General features: G+C 34.4%; 1 protein-coding gene across 1 annotated transcript in view; it reads left to right on the top strand.

Annotated features, from left to right (window-relative positions):
- Positions 1-915: 915 nt before the first annotated feature.
- Positions 916-24,184, top strand: part of LOC123723522 (antichymotrypsin-2-like) — a 30,498-nt gene continuing 7,229 nt past the window's right edge. The window contains exons 1-7 of the mRNA XM_045686480.1: positions 916-984; positions 1,074-1,208; positions 1,474-1,680; positions 4,302-4,400; positions 4,560-4,700; positions 16,859-17,068; positions 18,261-18,405. Of these exons, the coding sequence (XP_045542436.1) occupies positions 928-984; positions 1,074-1,208; positions 1,474-1,680; positions 4,302-4,400; positions 4,560-4,700; positions 16,859-17,068; positions 18,261-18,405 (994 nt within the window). The 5' untranslated portion in view covers positions 916-927. The remainder of the gene's footprint in view (positions 985-1,073; positions 1,209-1,473; positions 1,681-4,301; positions 4,401-4,559; positions 4,701-16,858; positions 17,069-18,260; positions 18,406-24,184) is intronic.

The raw sequence follows: 24,184 nt of genomic DNA, 5'->3' as shown, positions 1-24,184 counted from the left end.
TGGATATCGATACCATGATTAATATTTATTTAAAACTAAGCTTTATTGACATTGGGTTAAGAATTAAAATGACTTATTCGTAACAGTGATATGAAATCCGTTCAAAAATCTGATATTGTGTATTGCTATACTGCTCTAACTAGTGTAATATTTGTGTCTCACGCGGTCTGTCACTCGCATGCGACCGACGCGTATCGTATCGCGTAGTGGTAAATCGACTGAGCGAGTATTCGTTGAATCTAAAATGAAATGAAAATATCGGATATTGTAATACATAGATTTCGAACGAGTCAGTAAGCGATTTTTGAATATTGTACCAATATCTAGATTCCGTATCTGTATACGATTTGTATTTGTATCGATCACTCCTAGTTTAGTCTATAGTACTCTCTATCTGTCCCTTACGGGTGCACGCGCGTGTCATATCTAGAGAATTCTTTATCTGAGTATACAATAAAAACAAAAAAAGGTAAATAAACAAAAAAGAGAGTTAGATTACAATCACGCGCACCACTACCAAAACATAATATTGTCATCGCTCTCATTTTCTTTGAAAATAAAAGGGACGAGAATATGTTTTTCGATGCGGATGTTTATTATTATAGGTAAGTACAATATTTTTTATACGCGTTATTTAAGCTTTACGTTTTGTAGGGTTTAACTTACAACTATGAAGGAAAACCAGGCACAGTATTTCGTATCAAGAGGATAACATTTAGACATTGGTAAGTTCTGGTGACTAATTGCGAGTAAATTGTTTCTGAATTGCGATGATATCATTCCTTAATATAAAAAGTGCAGGCGGCATAAATTATTTGCATTGTTGGCGAGTGTTTAATGAAGACCAGACGTCGCTGTTAAACTCTCTTTTATTTTTCAGTACTTTTAATTTTAACTGACTTAATTGTATTCTCTTCATCTGACAATATGAGTGATAAAGTTGTGACTTCGGCTATCGCGCAATTCTCGGCAAGGTTTTGCAATGTAAGTTTTTTAGTGTTTTCTTTTACGTATTATTTGTATAACAAATGTAACATGGATAAATAATTAATTTCAACGTTTTCTTATTTTAGGAACTTGACAAAAGTACAAGTGTGGTTTCCTCTCCATTGTCAGCTGAATTTGTGTTAGCTCTTCTTGCTTTGGGCACAACAGATCCTGCCCATGAAGAATTGTTAACATCCCTTGGAATTACCAATGATGATGCTGTGAGTATTATTTGTTGACTTGGAATGTAACTAAATATATTTTATGAAATTAATTGATTTTATTATTTTTAATTATAATTATTCATCAAATCAAAATGGCATTTTCAGTACAATCTTATAAATCTTAAGGATGATAGTAGATAATTCTTTACTTTGACTTCATGTCATTTTTATTTATTAATTTAAAAAAGTATGTATATTAATACATTTTAATATTCTGGGTGTCACTAATTAAATAACATAAGTACAAACATTCATATTGCAGGTACGTTCCTCATTTTCAGCAGTATCATCAAATTTGAGATCGGTCAAAGGTGTGACATTAAATGTAGCTAATAAAGTGTACTTAATGGATGGAAATTATGATCTAAATGAACAACTAAAAGAAGATGCGGTTAAAGTGTTTGATGTCTCCTTTGAAAAGGTTGACTTCAGTAATGGTGCTGCTGCTGCGAAACTCATCAATAAATGGGTAAATATAAAATATTTATGTTTATAATATATAAAATTTATTAGAAACAATACTTAAACTCAATCCTATATATAAGTGTAAATATCATAAAGTAACATTGAAAATTTGAAACTATATATCTAATATACCTATGATTGAGAATTTCAAAATACAGTAAAAAGGCATATTTTTTTAAAATTTAATTTCAACTTACTACATTTTTACATTTATATATTGTATACTTGGTACCATTAAACATATAATGTTTGTATTGGCACTGCACAGTTCACTGATATAATTAAAGTTGCATACAATTTAGCCACGTAGAATACATTCTATATGAGTATATCCCGTCTTAATTTAACAAGAAAAACATTATGTAAATATGAACTACCGGAGTATATAAAAATAATATGTTAACAAAATAAACTAGTGGTGGTGTTATTCTTCCGTTTTTTTTTTTACAAAATTATAGCTGGGTAGTTTGCCGTTTAATAAAGTTCATTTAACAACGCGCGAGACACACTGGGCTTAAATGATATTAATTGTTACTTATTTCTATATTTTTATTCTGGATTTGAAATATGATAGCTTATAACACTGACAAGTAGAAACAAATTAAGTGCACCATTTATTTGCATGCATATTCTTTACTTTTTCTTACATAAATATTATGTCAAACTCCTGTATTTTTTTAATATTTCGAGATACTGTTTTACTTTATATTGATTATTACATTGATAGAAAGAATTACTACATCCTGTTTCAATAATTTAAATTTAATTTTGTGATATGAATATTAAAGTTTTCAACATTCAACACATATCACTAATTAATTTTCTAAATATCTTTACCTAAATATTTTATTAATAAGTATTTAAAAAATTTAAAGTCTTATCTTTAAATGACACATTTTCTATGTAAATTTAATAAAATGAATGTAGGTTCATTCTCTTAGTAATAAAAGTGATTTTGTCGCGAGTTTTTTTCACATGTTGGGGATGATTACTCGTTATTTACATTTTTGCATTAACAAAACACACTTAATCTTTATGTTTAATTTGCCTATTATTAATAATCAAAGGTGGGCATTAACTCGTTAATCCGTTACTCGTTAACTAACGAAGTTAACAATTTGTTTAATGGATTAACTTTTAAGTTAACTTTTAAAAGTGTTAACGCTTTTGTTAACTTCCGTCAAACTCAACTTCCGTTAATTTATAATCGTTACATTAGAAACTTTTTTTTTATATAGGAGAAGGGGGCAAACGAGCAACGGACCGCCTAAAGTTATTTGATCCGACGCCCATGGACATCCGCAACGCCAGAGGAATCCCAGATGCGTTGCCGGCCTTTAAGGAAGATATACGCTCTTTCTTTGAAGGTCCCTAAGTCGTAACTGTTTGGAAATACCGCCGAGGACAGAGTATTCCACAACGCGGCTGTGCGAGGTAGAAATAGAAAGTTTCGTGACAACATCGTCGTTGTGGAATGCCACCCATCGAGATGGTAACGATGAAATTTGGCGCTCTGTCGACTCTCTCCAAACAAACAATTCTTCGGAATCAGGGTCTCCGTTCCAAACGATTCTTCGGAACGCTCCCCGTGGTAAAGGTGGTAGAAAAAACAAAGGGAACTGATATCCCTTCGCAAAGCCAGTGATTCAAGCCGATCGGTAAGACCCAGGTCATTGACGATTCGAGTGGCACGTCGTTGCACGCGGTCAAAAGGAAAAAGCTGGTATTTAGGAGCTCCAGCCCAGAGATGCGAGCAGTATTCCATATGTGGCCGAGCCTGCGCTTTGTATAACTGTAAGCGATAGGCTGGCGTGAAATACTGCTTCGCTATCCCTAGGACACCAAGCTTCTTAGAGGCCAGCTTGGCCTTCCCTTCCCGATGACCGTGAAACTTGGAGACGTGCTGTCATTTTGTTTAAATAACGCGCCATACCACGCTCGTAAGTTCAGCTATGTTGGGCGACTGACAGCGAGTCGAATGGTGAACGAACGAGTTGATAATGGATATATGTGAAGTTCGCGTGCAAGTGTGATGCATCAGAGCGTCCGGGAAAGACGTGAACAACAGGACAAAATCAAAAGAAGGTTCGAAAACACTTTACTGTATTCATAAATTTACACTATGTAATTATAAAGATACTTGAGATACAAATGCCACTAACTGACTGCAGATTCAATTGCAATGAAAATAATCAAGTGTGAAAAGATTGAATTAATGTGTTATAGAATGTATAGTGAAATTAGTATGTGAAACAAGTGTCGCCATAATAAGTGTGAAATTATAAATTCAATTTACAAAAGTGTGTGCAATTCGTGCATATTATCAAAAGTAATCAAAAGATCTTATTTCTCTCAGCCCCAAAAGCAGTATAATTTTGGTATGGTTAACTTTTAACGATTAACTTTAACTTAGGTTAAATTTTCGAGAATTTAACGCTTTAACGATTAACGAAGTTAACTTTTCGATTAACTGTGCCCACCTGTGTTAATAATATCAAGATATAGTGCAACAAATTTATTTGGCATGTTGGATAGCTCATAAGCCAAGGATCCTTGTTAGAGTATTGGTATTTTTTAAGGTCAGATATATTTGTGGGATTATTATAATAAAGATTTTTTTTTCAGGTTAAAAGCAAAACAAATGAGAAAATAAAAGGTCTTATTTCAAGTAAAAGCTTGAACAGTGACAGCCGACTTGTGCTGGTTAATGCTCTGTATTTTAAGGTGATATATGTTTTTCTATAGACAGTTAAAATACAAGGTACAAAAAATCTTAATATCTACATTAAGTAAATCACAAAAATTGTTTTCGATGAAAACTAGTAGCAGTTGCTACGAATCTGTCATGATGTGTGGATGAACTTATTGAAGATATAATTTCAGGGTACATGGAAGAAACAGTTTGATCCCGCAGATACATTGGACCGACCATTCCATGTAGACAAGAAGAAAACTGTGATGGTGCCTATGATGTACTTGGAAGATGTCTTAATATATGGAGAGAGCCAAAAATTAGGAGCACAGGTATTTTATACCTTTAGCGTAATAAAAACATATTTAATTAAAACTTATCCTTTAATTTTCTATTTATTTCCATACTATTTGTCACCCGCGACTCCGTCTGCACGGAATTAAAAAAAAAAACTAAATAGCCTATGTGCTCTTCCAGACTATGCTCTACATCTATGCCAAATTTCATCAAGATCCTTCAAACAAACATCCATCCATCCAAACATTCACATTTATAATATTAGTAAGATTATATATTGCAATTTTCCTTCAAGTATATTTTTATACAAAGCGATGACAACAGAGTAGTTATTTTTAAATCGAAAATATCTTGGAATGTGCAGAATAATAAACAAAGATGAGTGCTTTCATGCGCGTGCGTCTTGATTTATATATTTGTATCAGACGACCTTGAAGTACCGGTTTATCCATAGCTGAGTTGTGTTGAGGAAATTAGTGTGTGGTTGCATATATATTCGAACGGTACATTATAAGTTTATTTTTTATTGGATAATTGCCTTACTTAGAGTTTACTTATCTTTTCGGTAATCAACATTAAGGATGTGACTCTGAGTCCGACAGTAAAACAGACACCGCCGAGCTACGCCAAATGTGTCTGTCTATACCAGTGATTCTCAACCAATGTGCCGCGGCACTTTTGTGTGCCGTCAAATTTCAAAAGTGTGCCGCCAAATTTTGCAAATATATAATAATGTTAATATTATTAAATTATATAATTTAAAAAGAAAAATATTTTTAACATGAATATATATTTAAATCTTTATTATTTGCTTTGCAACGCGGTTTTTCTTAGTGCCAAATTATGATAAAGCGGCGTGCATAGCAATAGGAATATGTTTCAAGTCGGCGCACACTTGCCACTTCTGCGTACAAAACGTGTTGTTTTAGTGATAGTTGGGATTCACAATGTGTTGCATAGTAGTTACTGCAGCTTTTCTTTCGTTAAAATTGGTAAATGTATGTGATTCGGTTTAATATTAATTTATTTGCATGTAGTGTCAATTTATAAATTTGTAAACTTATTAACTTTGCAGTACACATATCCAATGATTTACACGGTACTTGTTTTACACGTTTTCGCTTTTACACGGTTTTCCAAATAAGTTTTTTTGTTTTTATCGCACTCTACTAAATGCTACTGTGATTGAACACGTGCGCTGTGTACACATCTCACGGGGAATCCCGAACTTATGTGCTGACTTGCTGCACATGCATACCGTGTCTGTATTTCTTCGCATAAAAGAACATTGGCAGAAAAATAGTTGAAAAAAAGCGTATAGAAATGTTATATAGATACAATTAATTTTATAGAGTTGATAAACTATTTATGCAGTGTGTTGTAGTAAGTAAATAATTTTTATCTTTTTCTTTGTGTGCCGCCAAATTCTGAAATCGTTAAATGTGTGCCGCAACAAAAAAAAGTTTGAGAATCACTGGTCTATACCTTGGTATTCGCCTTCACTCAGCAAGCCTCGGCCAACATACGAGGGCCACACTGAAAGTTTTTAGAAGTGGCCACTTTTAAAGAATATAATATAAAAAAAATTAAATTTGGAAAATAGAACTCTTTGCTAATATTATTGAGTACTAATTCCATTAATTTGTCATTTGTTTTACGATTAGGCGGCAAATTGAAATTCGTATCATATATGTCAACAAGAATGTTATGACAGACTTCTTTCTTCTTTCACGATGAAGCCCCTTCTCGGGCCACTGTTTATAACTGGTTTAATGAGTTTAAACGTGGTCGCACCAATCTCAACGATGCTCTGCGTCAAGGACGGCCTTCTATTCTACGGCGACGATTGAAGATAACATACTGATGTTATCTTCAGTCGTCTATGATATGATAGAGACTGATGCAAGAGTAACCTATCAACGGATTCGGACAAGCTTAGGCATCGGTATGACTCAAGTCCAATAAATCGTCCACAAGCATTTAGTTTAGCCATTAGGAAGCTTTGTGCCCGGTGGATACCACATTATTTGACCGAGGCCCAAAAACTCCGTCGTGTTGATCGGTGCCGTGAAATGATACAAAGATTTAACTTACGGGTGACGAAAGCTGAATTTATTGCTATGATCCGGAAACCAAAAGACAATCTGCTCAGTGAGTGTTTCCTTCCGAGGGGTTGCCATCTAAATTGAAGAGACGTCTAAAGTGTAGGAAAAAAGATGGTGGCCCCATTCTTCGGAAGGAATAGTCATTATGAGACAATTGTTTTAGAAGATCAAAAGTCAGTTACTGCAGAGTGGTATACTAAAAAATGTTTACCACTTGTCTTGGAAAAGTTCGAGACAAACGACCTTGCAGTAGGATCTTCCTTCACCACGACAACGCCTTCTCGCACACCGCCAGGCGAACGATCGACTGGCGTCGTCAGACGTGGAATTGATGGGTCACCCGCCATATAGCCCCGACCTCGTGGCTTGCGATTTTTATTTATTCCTGAAAATAAAAGAAACACTTCGAGGAAAAAAAATTATGGACGCCAAGGAATCAGTGGCTGCGTTCCAGAAGGCCATCGATGAGACCCCTAAGGACAAGTGGGCAAAGTGCTTTTCTCGTTGTTTCTATCGAATGCAGTAATGTAATGATGTTAATAGAAACTATTCTGAAAAGATATAATAAAAATAACAACTTGATAGTTTGCTCAGTTTTTGATTTTCTAAGAACATTCAGTGTGAACCTCGTATATAGTCTGCATAAGGGATAAATCGATGGCATTCGATGCTCAAATATGGTTTTTTTTGGTAAAAATTAATTTTGTTAAAAGCAGGATGAATATGAGCCTAGCTACCATTTCCGTCTACTTATTAGTTATCATACATTTAACCATTTAATCAAATGTTTATAATAGTTTACGTCTTATTTATTTAAAGTCATGACGATTATTTTTATAGTTCCACTAGCTGTGCCCGCGACTTCGTCCGCGTGAAATACTGTTTTCAGGTAGCATTTTTAAGGCTTATTATTTTACTTAACCGACGCGACGTGCTGTGTTGATGTATGGATGTAGACATAAAGAGAGCTGTGCCAGGACCGCACCAAATGTAGGTATGACGGATTACGGGCGTGAATTTAGTTGTTGTTGAGATATTATATATATATATATATATATATATATATATATATATATATATATATATATATATATATATATATATATATATATATATATATATATATATATATATATATATATATATATATATATATATATATATATATATATATATACTATAACTACAAATTTTACTTAAACTTACAAATTCAAATAAACATCATATACCTATACTCCTCTACAAATTTTCATCCCCGATTCCCTTTTGTTATATTGCAACATTGAGGGTATAACTTTTACAAACTTTAAATGTCGTATTTATTTATATCAAATTAGCAGTCTAAAAAATAAGTTATACGCTTCTAACTGTAAAAATTACGATATTTCCATACAAATTACCACCCCCACTTTCAACCCCTTACAACCCTTTTTTCGCGTTAAAAAGTAAGTATGTTTGAAATTGTTTTTTATGTTACTTTTTAGTGCATTTTGTTTGTGATTGTTTTTTTATGAAGTCGGCTATTTTTCTTCTTAAAATTTTAATTTATTTCTCAATTTTTTACTGAATTTGAAGTTCGATTACAAATTTCCTTAATACGTATGAGGACGGAAATAAGACAAATAAATAAAGAAAAAGACTTTCCTATTTAATATGTGTGTACTTCAATTCAAAAACTAATTTTGAATGCAGCAGATAACCTCTTATCCTTTAAACAAAGAAATAATTATCAAAATCGGTATACAAATTGAAAATTAACGAACTAATACATCGTAGCGTGCTTTTAATTTTGTCCAGCCGCGCGCTGCAGTAGCATTTTTCGAATGCGCGTAGTTTTTAATAATTTGATATATTCCAAACTATTGATCAGAATTACATAGTTTGAAGGGCTAATGTAATCTGCATTTAATACTCTAGCCTTAAAACATATTTATTTAGATAAGGATTCATATCGAATATCATAGCGCCATAAGCTTACGACGCTGTTTTTCGTGTGCATCTTAATCGACTTTTATTCACAATAACATGGTTATTGTGAGACATCCATAGATGATAGATATATGCCACCAAGGACTTTTATTTAGCAAATTAAAGGATCTATAATTACTCCATACATCATTTTTGTGTAGGTCATATAGTTTGACCTACGTAAGCCCAGAATGCAAAATTGTACTTTTTATTGTAACGCGATGTAGCATTTTTCGTTTCCGCGTAATTTTATTCTTACGATATCGCCTAAACTATTTGACAGAATGATAAAGTTTCAAGGGCAGATATAATCTACATTAAATTATCTTGATAATGAACGTATTTATTTACGTAAGGATTAATACTGAACTCGAATAATAGCGTCGGAAATAGGGCATGAATTTAATTGATGTTTTTAAAGAAAAAAAAATGATTATTGTGTGAAAACTATAAAAAGATAGATATATGCTATCGCGGACTTTTATTTAGCACATTTAAAGAGCTACAATTCTTCCATACATCATTTTTATGTAGGTCCTATAGTTAAGCCTACGTAAGCGCTGAAAGCAAAAATGTCCCTATATTCTCGCAACACATTTTAAAGCTAAATTCAAAATCTACTAGTCTTCTAATTATTAAAAAAAAAATCGGGACCCATCTGCAAACACTTCCATTCTATTAAAATAATTTTTATCAAAATCGGACCACCAGGGGCGGAGCATCGCGGTAACAAACATAAAACAAAAAAATACAGTCGAATTGATAACCTCCTTCTTTTTGAAGTCGGCTAAAAAACAGAGTTAACATTATGTTTTTTGAAGTGGACATTCACAGTAAGCATTTATACGTAACATTCTGATTGCCAGATTACCAAATAAATTAATTGCTTTGCTGATGACAAATAATATATATTTAGCTTTTTAAATTTGTCGATATATTTAAAGTAGTTAAAATAGAGTGTCGGTGGTTGAGGGTTTAAGCACTTGACTTGTAATCTATAGGTCCTGGGTTAGAATCCCGCCATGTACGCCATGATTTTCGATTTTACATATGTACATTCATACGACGTTTCTTACGGCGAAGGAAAACATCATGAAGCAACTTGCGACGAAATTGAAAAACATGTGTGAAGTCAACCAAAACCCGTACTGAGCCAGCATGGTTGACTTTGACCTAGTCACCGCTTACTTAGCGTAAGCTGCGAACCCCTCTCGTATAGTGAGCTGATGATGATGATGATGATGATGATTTCAAATTAAAAATTGATATTATTCAAATATCCTATACATTCATTTCATGTTTTTTTTTTCAGTAATATTAAAGTGGGACGTTTCTTTAAACAAGATAACAAATGTCTTCGCTCGTCAATGATAATAAAACACTCATCGACTTTATGTACCTAAGTTATATCTCTACAACTATGTTTTGAATAGTTAAAAAGTACTTTGACACGTTAATTGCTATATGTACGTTGTCATAAAAGAGCTAACAGAATTATTAAAATCTATTAGTACAAGACCCCAACGTGAAGAAATCGATTGTTTTGACCGTCAATTCTTAACTATGAAATATCGTTTAGCAGATGAATATGAATTTTTTTTAATAACACTGGTCTGCAAAAAAATTTTTTTTTTCTCTCCTTCAAATGTTATGCAGTTATCTTGTCTAATACAACAATAAAAGATAAAGATAAAGATAAAGATAGCTTTATTTCCCTTATAACAAGATATAATGTGAATTGTATTATTTACACATTTACAGGTACCTTTACTAACAATGTTTAAATACTTATCTACTATGCTAATTTTACTTAAATTTATGACGGAAAAGAAAAGAAATAATAATAATTGTTAGTTTGGTTAGTAGTCTCAAACTGTTGTATGCAAAAATATTAGTATTGTTAGTATTATTGTTATTCATGTTCCGTATAAGGGCCGCCTAGCGCGGTAAAAGCCTCCTCCAGAGTACTCCACGTTGTCCTGTCAGTCGTCAGCCTTGTCCAGCAGTGACCCGCTACTTTGGCTATATCGTCGCACCACCGTTGATATGGCCTTCCTTTCCTTCTTTTGTGATCGATGGGCAGCCAGTTGGTTATTATTTTTGTCCATCGTTCATCTTTCACTCGTTGTGTATGTCCGGCCCATTTCCATTTTAGACGTAATATTTGTTTAGCTACATCTGTTGCCTTTGTTTGATTCCTTATAACTTTGTTTTTTACTTTATCTTTGAGTTTTAATCCTAGGTAGCTTCTCTCGATTGCTCTCTGACATGTCTTAAGTTTGTGCAGATTTTTCCTTGTTAATGGCCAGGTTTGACACGAGTATGTAAGACAGGGCAGGAGACAAATGTTCATGGCCTTCGTTTTCAATTTAATAGGGATTTTACTTTTAAATACTTCTTTCATTGACCAATACTTGTTCCATGTCCTTTTAATTCTTCTTTCTACTTCTTTATCAATACTCGACTTGAAGGAAACTAAATGTCCAAGGTAGATATAGTCTTCAACGTATTCTAACGGTGTGTTATCCACAGTGATCTGTATTTGCTCCCTGTTTGTCATAACCTTAGTTTTGCTTTCGTTAATCTTCAGTCCTACCAATCTACTCTGTGCGGCGAGTGATTTTATCATGTATTCTAATTCTTCAGCGGTTTCAGAGAATAATATTATGTCGTCAGCAAATCTTAAGTGACTTAAGTATCGACCATTGATATTTAATCCTTTATTTGACCAGTTCAATCTTCTAAAAACAAATTCCAAAACCGCTATAAATAATTTTGGAGAGAGAGGGTCGCCTTGTCTTACCCCTTTTTCCACTTTAAAGGTTGGTCCTTGACCTTCTAGCTTTATAGTAGCTGTGCTTGCACGGTATATTTCTTTGATTAATTTTACGTAGTCATCATTTACACCTTGTTCCGCTAGCGCCTGCCATATTGACTCGTGTAATATTGAGTCAAAAGCTTTGCTATAATCAATGAAAGCAATATATAGAGGTTTGTCATATTCGCAGTATTTTTCTATAACGATTTTTAATGTGTAAATATGATCCACCGTAGAGAAACCGCGTATAAAGCCGGCCTGCTCGAGTGATTGGTTCTCGTCTACTATTTTTGTTACTCGCCTTAGTAGTGTTGTTGCAAAAACTTTGTACAAGCACGACATTAAACTTATAGGTCTGTAGTTTGCTATTAGTTTAGGATCTCCTTTCTTAAATATAAGTGTGATTTCAGAGCTGGTCCATTGCTGCGGTATCGTTTTAGATTCCAGAATGTCGTTAAATATTTTGGTAAGCGGAGTGGTCAGGACGTCTATGCCCGCGATGATCATTTCATTGGTTATGCCATCGGTTCCTGGACTTTTACCGGTTTTAAGATTTCTTATCGAACATTCTATCTCGCTTTTAATAAATTGCGGCACTGGTTCTCTGTTAACAGCAAGGCGGTAGTTGCTCTCTGTGTGGCAGTCATCCGATTTCTCATATAGTTTTCTGTAGAAGTCGGTGGCAATTTGCAACAGGTTTTGTCTACTCGTGCTTATGAGACCAGCTGTATCTTGAAGTTGACTTATAACTTGTTTTGATCTTGATAGATGTTTGTACGCTTTTTTTACAGCTCCTGTGTTTTTCAAGTGGTCTTCTATGACTCTAATTTTGTATTGGTAGAGGTTATTTTTTATTTTTTTGTGTATTATTCTGTATAATTTGCTAAGTAAGTGTTTTTCTTCTTTTGTTTTGTTAGTTTTATTTTTTAACATTTGTCTTTGTTCTTGTAATTGAATTATTTCCGGCGTTATGACGTGGTTGCTTTCTTCTTTACTTTTTGTGATACAGGAAATTTTGGAGCTTCTAATAATATTTTGTTCTAAATCATTGTACTTTGTTTGGATTGATTGGTTATCTTTGTACTCGTATTTCAGTAATTCATTTCTAAACTTTTTATAATCTATATACTTTACATTAGGTTTGCCATAAGTCGATCGTGATTTTTTTGAAGATTTTATATTTAATGTTGCGCGTACAAGACGATGATCACTTGGGTGTTTAAGAGAGGTAATGACGTTTATGTTTTCAATTAATTTAGGTTTATTTGTCGCTATAAAATCTATCTCATTTTTAGTATATTCGTTCGGTGCTTGCCATGTCCATCTTAATTTGTATGGCTTTTTAAACATTGTGTTTACAATTTTTAGTTTGTGCTTTAAACAAAATTTAATAAAACACTCTCCTCTGCTGTTTCTTTTACCATACCCATATTTCCCCATAACTATGTTTTCTTCATACTTTGGTTCCCCTATTTTTGCGTTCATGTCTCCAAGAAATATTATATTCTGTATGTTTTCTGCAAGTGCTTTGTCAATAGTGTCATAGAACTGTTGTATTTCGTTATCGCTTGCTTTTATTGTAGGCGCGTAAACTTGTAGAATAGTAAAAGACTTATCGTGAAGATCAACCTCTATTGTAGCTACTCTGTCTGAAAAGCCGGTAAAGTTTTTTATTGTTATGTGTTTCTGTTTTTTGACAAGGAAACCTACTCCTTTTTGGCCACTTTTAGTCCCGTAGCAATAAAACCGGTGTTGACCTCTGTCCTCAATGATATTACCTTCACGTCTTGTTTCAGATAAGCCAATAATATCCCACTTTATTTCAGATATTGCTTGTTCTAGTTCTATTAATCTAGTTTCGTTAGCTAACGATCTAACATTAAAGGTAGCAATATAGTATTTTCTTACTTCTGGAGGGTTATTGTCTACTGCCCCCACGGTGACAAGCCGTATTGGGGGAGGATGAGTTAAGTTAATATTATTACATATTTTTGAAATTCTTGAGTGTTTGTTCGGAAGAGGCTTGGCTGATTGCTAATTGTTTTCTGTATTTTCTGCAGATGTTTCTGAACCAGATTGTGAATTAGTCTTGTCTTGGTTGTTTTTTATATAGTTCAGAATAGGGTTAGACGAAGAAGGATTCTTTTTTAGTGTTCTATTTCTTTTAACTATATGCTGGTTAATTCTTTTCGGAAGTGCATTTGTGTCTACTAATTGATTCGGAGGGGTAATTTCGAGCTCCCTTTTTTTAGCATTTTGATTACTATTCCTTTTTGGATTAGGGGATGTATAGGAATCTTTGATTATTAGTTTATCGTATCTTATGAAAGCATGTTTCCCTTCTTCTCTAGCCTTACGTAATTGTTCTTGGAGAGACTTACGGATTTCTAAAATCTCAGGTGGGTAATCTTCCTTCAGGTAAATATCGGAGCCTCTCAAGAGCCCACTATTCTTCAGTATGGTTAGTTTCTTGCCAAATGTTGTTAAAGTTACGTTGACTGGTCTCTTTTTGTTTACAGTTTTTCTTCCCATTCTCCTAACCATTGCCAACTCGCTTTTATTGCACTCCACTTTTAGGTCATTCACAATAATCTTTATAATACTAATTTCTAGTTCTTCATATGATTTTTCGTTTTCTTCTACTCCAAAAAATATGACATTTCGTGCTCTTAATTGTCTTTCCAAATTTAATATCTTAGTATCTTGTTTTTTGTTGAATTCATTTATATTTTCAATTTGTTTTTCAATATCGTTAAAATTTGAGTTTAGTTTTTCGTTTAGTTCCGTGATGTTCTTCGAGATTTTTGACTCAAAATTATTAAATTGTTCCTGTAAGTCATTTTTAAGATCAACTCTTAATTCTTTGATCAATTTTTCTAGAGTTGATAGATCACTCGACATTTTTAGCGACCTCTGTTAACAAAAGATTGCAACTGTGTTTAACAATTGTCCCTTAACAGCGTCAAAGTTTTAAGTCGTTTTAATTTTCTTAAGTAACAATAGATGGCGTTGTAAATTTGAATGATAATAGTCAATATTACTTTCTCCTTTCACGATAGATGGCGTTGAACTTTATACATGATAGGATGAGTTTGCATATTTTACTTTAAATTTCACTTTCAAGTTTTTGTATTTGCATTTGCTTATGTATTTTATTATTTTGTTAGTAAGGGAACACTGGAGAACACTAGATACGAAACATCACAGAAAACCTGCCATTTACGTCACTTATTTTGAATTTATTTTCATGACCGTTATATATTTTGAGATGTTCTATTTAACACTATTAATGCTGTTTAGTCACTGTTCACTCAATTCACTCGTTCAATTTTCACTTTAATTTTAAAATTAACATATTGCTAGTATACAGAGATTTTGTTTTCTTATTTTCTTAATTTAAATTCGCGGAGCACACAACACTTGATATTTACACTAGCAGCGCCACCTACCGAAGTTCAATACTGAACATAAATATATCATTCAAAGTTTTCTAGCACGTCTATATTCTTTGGGATGGAATTTTTAAGAAAAACAATTTTTTAATATGAAATTTTTATCATTCATTTTATTACTTAAATAATGTTGGATGTACACTATTACACAACCTTTAAAATGCATATGACAATATCATTACTAGTTGTCAATCCCATTTTACTTAGTCGTTTTTTTTCTTTTTCATATTTTTTAATGGAGTTTCCTGATAAATCGACCAACAAAAATCTGCAAGTATTGCTTCGGACCATTTCCCGTTGTGTCCTCTCTATGTGCAAAATATCGTGATGAAACCTCTCACAGTCTTCATCAGATACTGTTCTGAGATTTGGTGCGAAAAATTTTAAGTGAGAGTACAAAAAATGAATTTTAAGAAACATGTTACTTTTTTGAGCCTTGTAGGAAATTAGAAGTTCTTGTTTGATTTCCTGATAGTTCTGATTTTTTTCCAAGAAAATTTTGGCACAAATTTTCTACAAAAGCAGTCTGCGCCCTTTTTCGAATTGATTTAAATTTATTTTAAAACTTGAGTCCTTCATAAGCTCGAGTATTTGAGGACCTACAAAAATTCCTTCTTCTAACGCCTGATCCGGGGAAACTTTGTTTTCTAGTACTGAAAGTTCTGGGCTTTCACAAAGTTTTTCATAAGACCCAGCTTTATATGAAGTGGTGGAATTTTTTTTTTTTCACTAGGAACGAAAGGATATTCCTTTACATTTTTAGATACAGGAGACAAACTCAGAGAGGTTTTGATTTTGAAAAAAAAAAAACGTTCTTTGTGGTCAGCTTTTTACTATGTTGTGTTTGTCTTTTGCGCGACTGTCCCACTCACATAAAAAACCACAAAATTTGGTATTTACCATTTGGTGATTTTAACTGGACTGCAATGAGGACATCCTCCTTGCAGGCCAGTTAAAATTGCTAAAACTTTTAGATCAACACAAATGTTCTATGCGTATTGTGAATTTTTGATTTCTTGCAGTAATAACATCATATTCCCATATAATTTTCTTTCATATTCGCTTAAAAAAGCGTCAGATAATATTTTTTTCTCTCTTTCTATCACTGCACACCGTTTATTTGTGTGCAAATACAATCTCAACCAATTAAAGTTGCTTTAACGCGAGAATAACATAGTATAGTAATATTAGTACAGCAAAAAATCCCATAATTTCTAAAAATCTAAAATCAACATTAAAAAAAAAATTAGACGTGATAGCACAAAACGAAAAGCAGATATAGATTGAGGATGGTAAACTCTTTAAACGGATCATACTTTTATTCAAAGGAGGATTTCGTTGCAGACCAGTGTAATCTAACAAACATGTTTTAAAACTTGTAAGTTTTATGGACGATAAGGTCCTTGAGTAAAATAAAATATGATTGAATTATGAAATTTAAAATGTATATCATATGAACGCCACTTTCTCATAAACTAAGTGAAACGCAACGTTTTATTCTTACTTCTACTAATATTATAAATGCGAATGTTTAGATGGATGGATGTTAGTGTGAAGGTATCTCCGGAACGGCTCAACGGATCTTGATGAAATTTAGCACATTTGATGTAGAACATAGTCTGGAAGAACACATAGGCTACTTATTAAGTTATTTTTTAAATGCCGCGCGTACGGAGTCGCGAGCAACAGCTAGTGTTATTTAATTAAAAACTATATATTAATAATTCAGCGAAAACTCCAACGAAACCTACGAAAAGAGTTACATCTGTTATGCGTGTAACGTTCTTGTTAGTCAGTTGGGTCGACTTCATTACCATTAATATTTCTAATAGATATGTGTTTTGTTATAGTTATTGAGAATGCATTACGTAGGTGAGAACGCGAGCATGTTGATCGTATTGCCGAACGAGATAAACGGACTGGACGGTGTGCTGAAGAAACTTGCCGACGGCTACGACTTGATGGCCGAAGTTGATAATATGTTCAACACTAAAGTGCAAGTCACAATACCCAAGTTCAAAATCGAAACTGAAATCGATCTGTGCGATTTACTGCCAAAGGTAAAATTTTACTTGGTATTTATTGAGTATTCTTATTTTTATTTCTCTTCTGTAGATAGAAAAATAATTTAGATTTTTATTTGTTCAAGATATTTCCTAAAATCGTCCTTTTCAATCAAATAAGTTTATACTCAGTCAGTTTTGGCTCAAATGCACACAATAAAGAAATCATTCTTTAACTTGTGCCTTTGTCATAAAAGAGCTCTTTGCTCTTAAGCATGCTTTCCTTATATTTTGTTACGCATGCATTTTATATACCAATTGTCATTTTTATAGTAGGTTTCTGAAACCAAAATCCCTGTTTAAACCATACTGTCATGGCAATGTTATCAATAACTATCAAACTGTCAATAGTTTGATAACCACAAACATACCTTTACGCCCACATGATAAGAAGTCGTTGACGTATACGCCTCTAACATTGTCTATTCAAATTTATTAATATTATAAATGTGAATGTTTAGATAGATGGGTATTTGTTAGAAGGTATCTCTATCAATGGTAGTGGATTTGATGGAAGAAATTACACATAGGTAGGGGAAATATTTACTTTCTGTGCGTCTCCTCCTCCGTCAATTAAAGCATCTGCAACTGCGGTTGTCTAAGGGCATGGGTCGCTTCGCCATTTCGGCAAATTCAAGTGTACGCTTGTTCGTTTGCCACCTTATATTATAAAATATAAAAAAAAACAATTTTCACTTTCCATCCAGTGAGTGGACGACGATAAAAGGACATTTAGTGTATTGTTTCACACTACTCACTTTGAACCGAAGACATTGATGTTAAACCCGCAGTCTAAATATTATGCCCAATGCGTAACCCAAAGAATTCTGGTCAAATTCAATGAGGTGTCAACTTTTAACATTACTCATAGTTATACATTACTCCAGATAGATGACTATTCGTCATTATTGAATGGTCGTGGTTGTAATTTAATATAAATTATGATATTTATTTGCCATACATGCAATTATTTTTATGTAAAAATTGCAGTCCTAGACATTATTACTATAACAAGCTCATTTTAATTATCTATTTTTAAATTCAATGCAAATACAATAAATTAAAATGGACATCAAGTTCGAAGTTTTTGATAATAAATCGTCGACAAAAAGATAAGATGTTAGTTCTGAATTTATAACAGTTTAAAAAATAAGTAGTAATAAGTATGAATAAAATAATATTATTACAGCTTGGAATTAAAGCCATCTTCGACAGAAACAATTCAGGACTTACTAAAGTGTTGAATACAGATGAAAAGTTATACGTATCAAAAGCAGTGCAGAAAGCTTTCATAGAGGTGAATGAAGAGGGCGCTGAAGCTGCAGCTGCAACTGGTAAGATATATTTACATATTTTTTTGCTATGTTACTGTGCTTATCTTCTTTTTTATATGTCTATGATCTTTGTTAACATTACGCAAGTATAACGTATTTCATAATGTATGGGTGTTTTTGTTACATGTGTTGTGGGTAGTTCATAATTAACTAAAGAATAGTTCTATTCTAAGTGTATTATGTCTAAATCATATTATCTTTTGAAATATCTAAATTAATTTGTTTCCACTCATTAAGTAGTTTTTTTTAAGTCATTCTATTCCAAAATTTTATTTTACTGTTATGTAGGGTAGGTCAGAATTATTTATTTGTGTTTAGTTTCCGTAAGCCTCGGGTTGGATTGTTTAATGTTTAAATTCTTATTACTTATACGTATAGGAATACTTTACTTGGTGTTGGGATTATGTGTGATGTGTGTGGTTATTGTGTGTCATATGGCGTGTGTGTGTACATTTAGCTATAAAAGTGCGCAACAAGAGGTCGCTGTCGTCGCCGCGCGTGTTCCGAGCATCACACCGCGCCCTCTGGTGCGTGCTGGTGGCGGACCGGATCACCTTCATGGCGGCGTACCGACCGCGCGTACCCACACTACGTACCGACTTGTAGAAAAACTAACGCAAGCAGTAGTTAACACTGTCGGTTCAGTTTTTTAGTATTATCTAGATTAGATTAGATTGGGTTGTAACATGTGTTCTATTGTACGTTTTGTGTCGATTTTTATGTATATCTGTATTTGTATTTGATTGTGTACTACTGCTTGCATGGGTTTTGCTGGCGCAGGCATGGTGATGATGTTGGGGTGCGCGCGGTTTTCTGCGCCCCGTTTCCGCGCTGACCGGCCTTCCTCTACGCGCTGCTCGACTCGCAGAATAACCTACTCTTCGTAGGAGCGTACCGCGCACCATCATAAGCGAGAAAATTCTCCGGTTAAAATTTAGATTACGTAACGTCGAGTTGGCGATTGCAACTTATATGGCGAATAGGGATATATCTAAGCACTTACTAGCCAAAGTTCAAAGTTGCGGAGCCTCGCAGATTTTTAGTTATTGAATAAATAAAATTCATATTTTAGGTTACATTTTCCTCTACTTTTGACGTAACTTTGACAGTTTAATTTAAAAATGGGCAAAGGCTTTACCTCATACAGTCTCACGTCATGTATTTTTTTAAGAAAATTTTAAAAATACCCAATTTAATTCGATTTAAGTTTTTTAAACCAAATATCCTATTTATTTTAACTTTGACAGTTTTTTTTAATATTTTAAACAACCATATGAAATGGACAGAATATGGTTCCCTAACTCTTGTTAGGGAAATTTGCAAAGTCTCCGGCGCTATGGGATGAGCAGTCCCTCCGCCTTAGCGTACCAAGGCGCGGGCGCCTATACATATATATTGTTACAGCAGGCGGGGGCTGCTCACCCTCCGCGCCTCCGGCTTTTCATAAACACTCTAGGGGTAGGGCAGAAAGTACCACGTGGAGTCGGGGTAGCTGCTTTTGCAGTCCCCGACCATTCAGCGGTAAGGTAAATAGGATGCAGTGGTGACACCTTAGGAATGTGTTACTTAAAAAATGCTGCATACGTCCGACGACAACCTTGCGACATGGCGAGTCGTGCCGCCATCAAATAAGCACTCCTCTGCTGCGGGCAGCTGCGTAGCAGTAATTTCAGAAGAGGAGGCCTAGTTGGCTGGAACTGTTCTGAAAGATGAATCTATTGGCGGAGATGGAACCTATCGGTACGGCAATATGTGTATATATAATGTATATATGTATATATGTGTATAATATGCGTGTGGAAGGCAACGGGAAACCACCACATACCTATTCCCATGAAGATCATTATGGCTGAACAATAACACAATGGCCCTCAGTCCCCGGCAGACCTTCAATGGTCAGAGGGTGCTAAGAATCCCCAAGTCAGCCATGACGATAGCTACTTGGAACGTCAAAAGTATGTACCGCGAGTATAAAGTGGTGAATATCGAACAGAAATGCTTAGACTCAAGATCGATATCTTAGGAGTGAGTGAGTCTAGGCACAAAGGATCAGGTGTACGTGAGGACTCAGTAGTTTATTATAGTGGTAACAATGATAAAAATCACTATAACGGAGTGGCCATTATAATCAACAGGCAATTGCAACGTCAAGTTAATAGTTTCTTGCCAATATCGAATAGAGTTTTAGTTATGGAATTATCGGCCAAGCCCAGGAACATACAGATTGTTCAAGTATATGCACCACCACCGAAGCTTCTGACGAGGATAATGAACTTTTCTACGAACAATTAGAATACGCTTTAAAACAGCTGAACTCACACAACGTTATCCTCGTCCAAGGCGATTTTAATGCTAAAATCGGACAGGGCAAGGTCTCAGACATTGTAGGACTCTATGGACTGGGAATGAGAAATGAACGTGGCGATCATCTGTTGCAATTTTGTGAAGAACACGGGCTTGTTATTTCGAACACCCAATTTAAGCAACCCCCAAGAAGACTGTATACATGGACATCCCCACTGCATTCGTCGAACAAAATCGTGCGAAATCAAATAGACTATATACTTACAAACAAAAGATATCGCAACTCACATCAGTCAAAACCTACCCTGGTGCGAATATCGGATCAGATCACAACCCAGTGGTTGCATCCCTTCGCTGTAATATGAAGAGATTAAAGCCTAAAACAAGAAGACAACAAGTGGATGTAACTAGATTAAGAGATCCAACAATACGTACCAAAACAACCACGGAATCACACATCACAGTTAAACGTCGAAGCACAGAAATTGGTCCAAATGTAGAAATTGAGGAGACTTGGACAAAAATAAAGGAGAATCTTGTTGGTATTGGTAAAAGAATTCTACAACCACTAGAGACTAAAGCCAAAAAACGCTGGATTACTACAGAAATTTTAGATCTTATGGGACAGCGCAGAAGATACAAAGGAGTCGACGACCAACAATATAAAACCTTACACAAGATAATTCAAAGAAAAGTGGTTGAAGCTAAAGAGAAATGGATGGTTGACCAATGTGTTGCGATAGAAGAGTTTGAGACAAGGCATGACTCTTTCAGTATGCACAAAAAAAATAGAGAATTTATAAATAATACGAGTAACACGACACACAACACTAATTATAACCTTCTGATGGATGACCAGGGTAATGTGGCTAAAACACTAGAAGATAAGCTTGACATTTGGCAAAAATATGTAAAAACTCTTTTCTATGACGAAAGACCTTGTCTGGGTACAATGTCTCTAGAAGCCGATTTAACCGGACCATCCATCGACAAAAGTGAGATTGCATATGCAATTAAAATTTCCAAGGCGTGCAAATCCGTAGGTGGTGATGAACTACCAGTAGAACTCATCAAAGTTCTAGAATACGATAACCTAGGCATATTGGTAAAGCTGTTTAATGCCATATATGACTCATCGACATTGACTGGCTAAAATCAACCTTTGTCACCTTGCCCAAACTTTCTTCTGCGAAGAAGTGCAAAGAATACAGAACTGTTTCCTTAATGAGTCATGTCCTAAAAATATTCCTAAAAGACATTCACAAAAGGATATTTAACAAACGTGTAGACCAGATATCAAAATCACAGTTCGGGTTCATCAAAGGATTGGAAACGAGAGATGCACTTTTCGGATACCAAATACTAATACAGTGATGCTGGGACATGAATCACGATGTCTTTGTGTGCTTTATAGATTATGAGAAAGCATTCGATAGAGTACAGCATGCTAAATTGATTGACCTTTTACAAAACATCGGTCTCGACTCCAAGGACGTACGATTTATCAAACAATTATATTGGAACCAAAAGGCGAATGTGCGGGTGGAGGGTAAACTAACAGATGAAGCAGAAATCTTACGAGGAGTGCGTGAAGGATGTATTCTGTCACCAATCATGTTTAACGTATACTCAGAGATGATCTTTAGGGAAGCATTAGATCAGCTAGATGTAGGGATAACAGTGAACGGGCAGACTATTAATAATATCCGTTATGCCGATGATACTGTTCTGCTCGCCCCAACATTAGATGTATTGCAGATCATCCTACATAGAGTCCAGTCTGTTAGTTTGAAATATGGTCTCAACGTTAATGCCAAGAAAACCAAGTATATGTCCATTTGTAGAATACCCCTGCTAACCTCACGCTCATATGTGGTGGACAGGTCTTAGAAAAAGTTAGCAAATACAAATATTTGGGATGCTGGGTTGATGATACGGGAGATCACAGTCTTGAAATAAGGTGCCGTATAGAGCAAACCCGGAATGTTTTCTTCAGACTCAGGACCCTTCTGTGCAACAAAAAGCTGAACATCGAGCTACGGATGCGGTTAGTACGGTGCTACATTTCCTCCATTCTCCTGTACGGCGTTGAAGCGTGGTCCCTCACGGAATCAATGTGCAAGAAAGTAGAAGCCTTTGAAATGTGGGTATACAGGAGAATGTTAAGGGTATCCTGGAGAGATAAAGTTAAAAATGTGACCGTGCTAGGGCGCATGAAGAAAAAGGCGGTAGTGGTGTTTACAATAAAGAAAAGAAAGCTGGAGTACCTAGGCCACATAATGAGAACACAAAATACGGACTGCTGCAGCTCATCGTGCAAGGAAAGATCACAGCATAGCGAAGTGTAGGTCGAAGACGAATATCCTGGCTTAAAAACCTGCGCCAGTGGTTCGGAAAGAGTACCCGTTCGCTCTTCAGAGCCGCGGTGTCAAGGGTACAAGGGTTCAAGAAGAAGAAGGAGTCGGGGTTGACTGATTCGGTTCTGTGACTCAAATCCAACCTTACAATCCAAATTTACAAAGAACTGAATTTACGGAAAGCATCTGAAAAATCGTTGATGGATAATGCCAAAGAATATGTAACTATTTCGCTAGTATATACTACGAAGTTGTTACATACTCTTTGCTACTTCGTAGTTTTGCGTTCCGTGTCTTCAAAATTATGAAATAATTAAACAATATAAATGTCAGATTTTTATTATTTTTTAATTGATTTAAGATAACATTTCGCAATAAAAACTAAAATAAATAATATATTTGGTTTAAAAAACTTTAATCGAATTAAATATAGTATTTTTTTTTAATTTATTTAAGTAGCATACATGACTTAAGGCTGTATAAAATAAAGCCTTTGACCACTTATAAAAAAAAACTGTCAAAGGTACGTCAAAATTAGTGGAAAATGTAACCTAAAATAAGAATTTTATTGATGTGAAACATCTATAGGATCACTTGTAAACCGAATACTATACTGAGGTATACATATATATATATATATATACTAGCTTTTACCCGCGACTCCGTCCGCGCGGAATAAAAAATAGAAAACGGGGTAAAAATTAATCTATGTCCTTTTCCTGGTTCTAAGCTACCAATTTTCAGTCAAATCGATTCAGCAGTTCTTGAGTTATAAATAAATCTTTGAAAAAATGAAAATCTTTATTATTGCACACTAAGTTTACAATATTCAATGTTGCCTTGGCTCCTTAACTAGTGAAAACTGTATTTAAGGAGCAAAGGACTTCCCTTAGGACTTCCCTCGTGTGTTTCTGAATGTGGCTGGTGTTTATGTGAATGGGTGTGTGTGTGTGTATTGCGTGTGATATATCTATAAGTGCATGTTGCTGTAATAATCTAGACATTAAATTGAAACAAATTTTCACAGGTATTGTAATCCATCTCGTTCAACCATTCCTTAGTAATTTTTCTTAAATGGTATGCTTTCAGGTTTCTAATATTGAATTTTTTATCTAGAA

This window comes from Papilio machaon, chromosome 3 (genome assembly GCF_912999745.1).
Source record: "Papilio machaon chromosome 3, ilPapMach1.1, whole genome shotgun sequence".
Classification (NCBI taxonomy): Eukaryota; Metazoa; Arthropoda; class Insecta; order Lepidoptera; family Papilionidae; genus Papilio; species Papilio machaon.
Note: the sequence above shows the minus strand (reverse complement) of the source record. Positions and strands in the feature narration are given on the sequence as shown.